The sequence below is a fragment of the Phacochoerus africanus genome, chromosome 2 (genome assembly GCF_016906955.1).
Source record: "Phacochoerus africanus isolate WHEZ1 chromosome 2, ROS_Pafr_v1, whole genome shotgun sequence".
In the NCBI taxonomy this organism is placed as follows: domain Eukaryota; kingdom Metazoa; phylum Chordata; class Mammalia; order Artiodactyla; family Suidae; genus Phacochoerus; species Phacochoerus africanus.
The window spans coordinates 263,440,146-263,449,012 of record NC_062545.1 but is presented as its reverse complement, the minus strand read 5'-3'; the positions used below and the strand labels follow the sequence as shown (position 1 = coordinate 263,449,012).

Genomic DNA, 8,867 nt, shown 5'->3' with positions numbered 1-8,867 from the left:
CCTAGGCTAGGGGTCTAATCAGAGCTGTAGTTGCTGGCCTGCACCACAGCAACATAGGATCTGAGCCGTGTCTGCAACCTATGCCACAGCTCATGGCAACGCTGGATCCTTAACCCACTGTACGAGGCCAGGGATCGAACCTGCAACCTCATGGATCCTAGTCAGATTCATTTCTGCTGCGCCATGATGGGAACTCCAGGAGTTTGTTCTTTTAAAAAATGTTTTTAAGGAACAATCTCAACTTAGCCACTTCTCCATTCTGAGAGAGTTCTGAGTTAAGTGAAACAAAAGAAAGCACCATGAGTCAATCCTTCATGGAAATCCCAGACAGGTCAAAAGAGACAAACATAATTCCTTGGAAATTAGGTCTACTTTTCTCCTTCTAGAACCAGATACCCACATTGAAAATATGGTTTGCTGTTTTCAATACCATTCACTGCTAATCCTGGGGAGGAAGGTGGTGCAAGACAAGTTAAAATATCACAAAGCTTTCCTACTCCTACCATGTTGAGTAATCTTTTTTTTTTTTTTTTTTTTTTTGAGGTAAATTTTGTTTGGTTGCTCTGTCGGACAAAGTTGATTCAGACAGTATGCACTGATATTAACACTGGCAGCATTTCAGATAATGAAAGCTGGGAAGTTCATTTTTTAAATATGGCCTCTGAAAATAAAGTCCAAACGCCTAAGACAATAGATTTTGTCCAAATATAGGAGAAATTTTTAGTTTAGATGCTGGATGACATTTCAACTATGTGTCTTCCAAGACAGAATTACAGTATAACTAATCTGTGCATGTACCTTTGTAATGATACAGCTGTTTCTGATCAACTTTTTTTTCTAGTTTATCATGACCATCAAGGCTTTGGGTTAGGAGTAAGGAAATGCTGCAATCAGACATAGGCGTTATACATTAGTAATATCTATTACAGTTTTATTAAATTTATTTTGTTCATAATTCTAATGTCTTCCTTTTAGTGTATCAAGTCCCATGAACACAACTACCAACTGGGCAGCTCCAATTGTGTGGCATGGCACTTTCAATGAATTTATACTGGAAAAGTATTACACAAGTCATAAAATTACTGTGGGGTTGACTGTGTTTGCTGTGGGAAGGTAGGTATTGCCAAGTGTCCTTTACATTCAGGCTTTTTATTGTAAATTGGAGATTATCAATAACGCCACCTCAAGAATTTAGGACACAATGGAAGATAGTATAAAAAAGGATGTATATTTACATATGACTGGGTCACTGCTGTACTGCAGAAATTGACAGAACATTGTAAATCAACTATACTTTAGAAGTTCAATGTGCTACCCATTGCAGGACAGAGCCTGACTAAATCAACTATAATAAAAATTTTTTAAAAAGAAAAATTAGAGTAAAATAAAACCAAAGAAAGGAGAAGGAAATAATAAAAATGAGAGCAGAAATCAATGAAAGTGAAACAGTAAAGTAATAGAGAAATATCAATGAAACAAAAAGCTTGTTCTTTAAAAAAAAAATCAATTAAATCCATAATCAACCAAAAAGACTGGCAAAGAAAAAAATAATGCAAATTACCAGTATCAGGAAAGAAACAAGGTACATCACCTCAGACCTTGCAGGCAACAAAAGGATAATCAGGAAACACTATAAAACATTCTACATACATACATTTGACAACTTAGCTGAAATAGACCTTGAAAAGCACAAACAACCAGAACTCACGCAACATGAACTAGATCATTTGAAGGACCCTATAGCTATGGAGGGATCGTATAGAATTCCTAATTTTAAAAACTCCAAAAGTCTCTGGGCCCAGATGGTTTCTTTGGAGAATTCTACCAATATTTAAAGAAGAATTAATACCAAGTCTAAGAATCACAATCTCTTCCAGAAAAGAGGAGGGAACATTTCCCAAATCATTTTATGAAGCAAGTGCTGCCTTGATATCAAAATTATACATAGAAAGTACAAAAAATATTAAGTCCAACAATGTACATATCACCTATTAAAATGTAGTTTATCAGCTTGTTATTAAATACAGATAGTAATTTATTGTTTAAAAAAAGAAAAGAAACGGAGTTCCCATCATGGCACAGTGGTTAACGAATCCGACTAGGAACCACGAGGTTGCGGGTTTGGTCCCTGGCCGCACTCAGTGGGTTAAGGATCCGGCGTTGCCGTGAGCTGTGGTGTAGGTTACAGATGCGGCTCGGATCCCGAGTTGCTGTGGCTCTGGTGTAGGCTGGCGGCTACAGCTCTGATTGGACCCCTAGCCTGGGAACCTCCATATGCCACAGGTGCGGCCCTAGAAAAAGGCAAAAAGAAAAAAGAAAAAAAAAAAACACCGAAAGAGACAGGAAGGGAGGAATCTTTACTTAAGAAATTTCCCGTATACCTTCTCCCTTAACCCATTCTGCCCTTTAAGTTTCTGCCTCAGGATCTGCAATAGAGCATAATGACTTGGGGCAGTGCTCTTACCTTCAAGACACAGCTGGAGTTTCTGTTTCCCTCCCGCTTTCCGCTTCCCATCAATAGAACACACTGAGTCTTGGAAGGGTCTTATGTAAGTGAAAGGGCACTGAAGCCAAAGCCTCATTACTTCACCATAAAACCCCCTCTGTGTGTTAACCCTCAAAAGTCTCAGGACTGAAAGGTATCAAGTTCCTCTGAAATTAGGAGTAAAGGTAGGACTGAAAACCAGAGGATAGATTGAAAGTATCTATATGGAGCATTTCAACATGAACATCTGCTACAGGGATGAACAAATAAGCCAATAAAATAAACGAGGAAGTTCCATGCAAATGTTAAAGACTTTCTATTTATTGACAAAGACACCCTAAATCTGAAAGGAAAGACTTCCATAAATTATGCTGGAGAAAGTCGAAACAGGGAAAATTGAAATTGTACCTGTATAACATATCATGTACAAGCATATAAAAACATCAATTCCTAGGTAAAGACCAAAAGTTAAAGAAAAAACTGTAGTATATCTTTATGAACTCAGGATAGAAAAGGATTTCTTAATTAAGACATGGAAAGTACTAGTGGACAGAAAAGGTCAATAGGTCTGATTGTATTAAAATTAACTTTACCTAAGGACAAAAAAGTCAAAGAAACCCAAAGTGAAGACCATTGTTCAAAACATGGTCAAGGTCATGACCAAGAAGAGAAATTGACAAGAGTGGAGAGAGTGTGTCCTAGATTGGATCCTGGAAACTAAAAAAAGGCCATTAGGTGAAAAAAATGGGTGAAACTGACATAAAACCTGTGGTTTGGCTAATAGTATTTTACCACTGATGATTTCCCAATTTTGACAAATGTACTATGGTTATATAATATATTAGCATTAGGGGAAGGTAGGTAGAGTATATATGGGAACTCTATGATGCATTTGCAACTTTTCTGTAAATCTAATCATTCCAAAATAGAAAGTTTTTTTTAAATTGGAAAAATGTTTGCTGTTGTAGTGTTAAGGGCCTGACAATAAGCATTTTTTTAATTGTAAGTGCCTGACATTAAACTATTGATTGATTGAGACATCCATTTTAAAGACATCCACCTCAAATAAAATATTGCCAGTTGTGTGACATGCATAACTAGCTAAACAATTAGATAAAGAGCCAGGTCACCTCACCCATGAAACTCCCTTTTTAGAAAGCCCTAGGTGACCTACACGACTGACCACTTGCATGACCCCGCTTTTTCCCTCTCTTATCTTAACTTTTGCTCTTATGTTTAAAATTTGCCAATAACACGTGAACTTGTGAAACCCTAGGCTCCCCACCCTTGACCCCAGTAAAGGCAGAACCACCCCCAAGTCCTCACATTTTCTCTCTCCCTCCCTCTTACCACCTCCCCCAAAACTGTGACCTTGCTGCATGGCCCCAGGCATGCGGTGTACCCTCCAGGATTTGTGAATAATAAAACTTATTTTCTCAAAGTTCCCTGATGGTTGTTGTTGAGGTGCATCTTGCAATCAGAATAAGAATCACAAGGGCTGCTCTGGCCATAATGTAGGCTGTGGTAGGGGAAATGTCTGGGGATAAGTGTCTCAGCACAAGTAGCAGGGACTCAGGTGAGTGCCCCCAGGCATTCCTAGCACAATGTCAGCACAGTGTCACTATCAGTAAGCTGAGACTGACAAAACAACCCTGTATCACACCACACACAAAAAACTCATTTGAATAGATAATAGAGTTAAATATGAAAAATAAAACAATAAAGCCACTAGAAGAAAATGTCAGAGAATATTTTCACTACTTTGAGGGGGTGAAGATTTCTGAAACATGACGCAAAAGCACGAACCATAAGGGAAACATGGATAAACTGAATCCTTTGGACTTGAGTTGCTAGCTTCCAGCTCAGTACAATATTTTAAGTGTTATTTTTCATAATACACCTAATAACTTTAGATATTCCAAACTATAAATTGTTCTCCTGACCTCCATTTGTTTTATTTTTTAAAAGTCTGAACGATATCCAGAACTTATTTTTAATGACTATGTAAACATAATTTGAAACTGAGTTGTATATATTACTTTCCTTTTTTGAATTTACCTGAGGCCTCTTGTAAGTCTGAGAATCTCTGGCTGGAGAGACTGGAAATGAAAAACTTTTCTTTTCCAGCACCATATTAAAAGGCAGAAGGCAAAACAAGAAAAGCAATGCAGACATTGGGTACAAAGCATGCTACCTCTGACCTGCAACCTAGGGGTAGTCGCCAGCCTACACCACAGCAACAGCAAGGCCAGATCCTTAACCCACTGAGTGCGGCCAGGGATCATACCTGCATCCCCATGGATACTAGTCATATTCGTTTCCACCAAGACACAGTGGGAAATCCCCACCTCTGACCTTTTATGAATAACTCAATACTTTAAAAGCAAGCCAAAGACATCAATAATTGCTCTTGTAGTGACCAATGACCATTTATGCTACAACCTCCAAACCAAGTCCCCGTTGCTCTGATAACCCTGAAAACTCTGGCTCTCCTTTTTTGCTGGGCCTATGCAGTTTTCATTCTCTCTCATGAGGAGCTCCTCTCCTATGATCCATACAACCTCATCGGGGAGAGAAAAAGGCAGATAACTTCGCTTTCTTCTATATTATTTAAATACAACTCAAGAAGCATATACTGTTTGGTTGCTTAGTAGAATTTTGGATAAACTCAGTCAGTGTAATTTAAATGGTATGTATTCCATTAAAATATGAGAAAATCAACCTAGCTACTTCTTGTTTACTTCACAGATACACTGACTGTTATTTGTATACATTTATATCATCTGCTGATACATATTTTATGGTTGGCCAGAGAGTCATAATTTATGTCCTGATAGATGACTTCTCCAAGATGCCTTGGATAGACCTGAGTCCCCTCTGAACAATGAAAGGTTTTGAAATCAAGCGAGAGAAGAGATGGCAAGATATCAATATGATGCGCATGAAGACCATCAGTGAACATGTTATAGATCACATACAATATGAAGTTGACTTCCTCTTCTGTATGGATGTGGATCAAATCTTCCTAAGAAAATATGGACTGGAGACTGGGGGAGTTAGTAGCTCAGTTACAGGCTTATTGGTATAAGAGAGGTCCCATAGAGTTCCCTTATGAGAGAAGTCAATTATCAGAAGCACATACACCAATTGGCAAGGGAGGTTTTTATTACCATGCTGCTGTATTTGGTGGCACTCCCATTCAGGTTCTCAACATTGCCAAGGATTGCTTCAAAGGAATCTTGAACGACAAGAAAAATAACATTGAAGCAGTGTGGCATGATGAAAGTCACTTAAACAAGTATTTCTTTCTCCACAAACCCACTAAACTCTTGTCACCAGAGTACTGCTGGGATTTATTTAGAAACAATAATGATGAGATTAACAATGTTAAACTTTATTGGGCTATTAAAAATTATGAGTATGTCAGACAGACAGAGTTATTGTAAAGCCCTTCCTTTTTCTGAATTTAAAAGCATCGTTTTATTTTTAGAAAATTAGTACTTGATAAACTTTAGCACTAAAAAAAATCACTAACAAAATGACAAGCCTACAAACACAGTATATTCATACTTTTTCTCACACTGATTTTGAATCATATAACATGGGATATAGGAGTTGCAGAATGAATGTATGACATCAGATGGAGATACAGTGTTTTCATATCTTACATGAATTTTGAGGAAATATTTTTTTGGATCACATTGGACAAAATAGTCTTTCAGAAGAAAATTAAACCTGAATTGTTTTCATTGACCCAAGTAGATATGTATTTCCATATTGCTTAGGGAGAGGGATTGTTTAGGGGTGTGAATAAGGGAAAATCAGTGTATATTAACTGAAAGTCAGTTATTAAGTGAATCAGGGAAAGTCAGAGTATATTAATGTACTCCCTATGTAAAATTTTGAGGATATTAAAGCTGCCACCGATGGGCAGACAATTACTTAGAAAATTTTGGGTCATTTAAAAAGACCTATGTGTATTAAAACTACAAAGTTGTTTGTTATAAAAACTAAGGATAAGAAAATTTAAAATATAGAAATTTATACATCATCGTTTACTCTCCCTTTGAAAATCTATCACTCCATAGTCCTTTTATATGCACTTATATACCCACCACATGAATATATGCACACTTGTGTGTCTGAAAGTACATATATGCCTCTATGCTATTTTATAAAAATTGGCTTATATCACACACATGCACATGTACATGCACACATACACATTTATCAGTAGTCAGGATCTGGCTAGGAAAACAGAACTACTGTTCTAGATATTTCAAACAGTGGGAATTTAACTCAAGGAATTAGACATGCAGGGGATAAAAGAGCTGAGGAGAAACAAGGGAGAGTGAGGCAACCCATATAATCTCTTCTAATACACACATACATATATAATGAAAATAGTTAATTTACCATTGTGCATTAGTTTCAAGTGTACAGCAAAGTGATTCAGATACATATATATAATATATATGTGAACTTTTTCAGATTCTGTTCCATTACATGTTATTATAAAATATAGAGGTTAGTTGTCTGTGCTATACAGTAGGTCCTTGTTGTTCACCTATTTTATGCATAGCAGTGTGTATATGTTAATCCCAAACTCCTAATTTATCTCTCCTCACCCCCTTCTATCTCCTAAATTTGTTTCCTATGTCTGTGAGTCTACTTCTGTTTTGTAAATGAGTTCATTTGTACCATTTTTTTAGACTCCACATATAAGTGATATATGATCTTTATCTGTCTTACTTCACTTAATATGGTAGTCTCTAGGTCATCCACAAAACCATACCATTGCTGCAAATTGTGCATATATATATATATATATATATATATATATATATATCACATCTTCGTGGACAGGTACTTGCTTCCATATCTTGGCTGTTGTAAATCATGCCACTATGAACACTGGGGTGCATGTATGTTTTCAAATTAGAGTTTTCTCCAGATATATGCCCAGGAGGGAGATTGCTGGATCATATGGTAACTCTATTTTTAGTTCTTTAAGAAACTTCTGTACTCTTCTCCCTAGTGGTTGCACCAATTTGTATCTCTACCAACAGTATGGGAGGTTTCCTTTTTCTCCACACCCTCTCCAGCATTTATTATTTGTAGACTTTTTAATGATATACACATATCATTATTATAAATATATATAAATTAGAAATCACATACATATTTAATGAAGGCAATAGCACTCCTGGAACTGGAGGAAAATTATAGGATGTCCAGAAAGAGCTAAGAATCTAGCATGAATTGCCTGGCATAATATAAACCAGCAAGGAGAGGATTTTTAGTCACTGCTAGCAATGCCCCTCAAAGGAGACAGAAAGATGGAGACAGAGAGAGAAGTATACAGGCTTTCCCCTTCTACCCTGCTCTCTTCTGCCAGTATTTTCCATTCTCTGTTACTATCCAATATTTAGATGCAAGAGACTCAGAAATGCTGGTCCCTGCTACGCTGGGCAGAGTGTGTGAAAAATGAGAGACCCAAGAGTAAACAAATGACTACCACAGCCCACCCATCCTGCACTGAAGCACACATTTGCACTCACCCTTCCACCTATATCTAACCCTCTTGAAACAACTTCATGTTTCCACTTCGCAGAATTCAACTAACTTTTGCACAAATAATCACTTTCTTCTCAAAAAGGTGAAACACAAATTACCATCCAACATTATTTCCCTCACCTGTCCAAGAAGCCCAGATGATATGAGGTCCTCTCCTTCAGGACTGTCTTGTGGCTCTCTACAGTTTGGGGAACTCTGATCTAAATTGTAAAGAAAAGAACTAACACTCCTCATTAAGAAAGAAAGTTGTAGAAGAAATAAATAGAGGAAATAATTGGTTAACATATAAAGATATATAGTTATGTATAACTATATATTATAAGAAAAAGGTGCAGGCCTGCTTCAATCTTCATTTTTGTAGCTGGTTATAAGGTCAATTGTCAAGTTCATATTTATCACTTCTTCCTTCCACCACCCATTTCATGTTACCTACTCTCTGCTAAAAGCACAGCTGAATAAGACTTTTTTTTTTTTTTTTGGTTTGTTTGTTTGTTTTACCTAGTGGGGTGGCATAAACCTTTGCTCTGGGACCTGAGTATTTAGCGGATCTTTATTGGATTACCAGTTTTCTCTTAACAAAGACTAATGGATAAGGTACTATCAGGAGGCTCCCAGGGAACTCTTTGAGTCCTTAATACAGTCCTCCTTCCATTATTATGTAGTAGAAATCTACTTTCATCTTGGTAATTGTGATCAGTGCCAACACCCAGACCCCTTCTCTGGCTGTTGATTCAGCATGATGAGAACACAAAATGGCCAGGGGAAGTTTCAGGCTCCAGTTCAATGGGATCATCACTGTTTCCTG

The 8,867-nt window shown here is 37.1% G+C and overlaps 1 protein-coding gene across 1 annotated transcript; it reads left to right on the top strand.

Annotated features, from left to right (window-relative positions):
• The first annotated feature begins 562 nt into the window (after positions 1 to 562).
• LOC125120308 (N-acetyllactosaminide alpha-1,3-galactosyltransferase-like) lies at positions 563 to 6,449 on the top strand. Its single transcript, XM_047768310.1, is given in 3 exon segments — positions 563 to 1,113; positions 5,234 to 5,533; positions 5,535 to 6,449. Coding segments are annotated over 3 exon segments (822 nt in total). The 5' UTR covers positions 563 to 988; the 3' UTR covers positions 5,932 to 6,449.
• Positions 6,450 to 8,867: the final 2,418 nt, after the last annotated feature.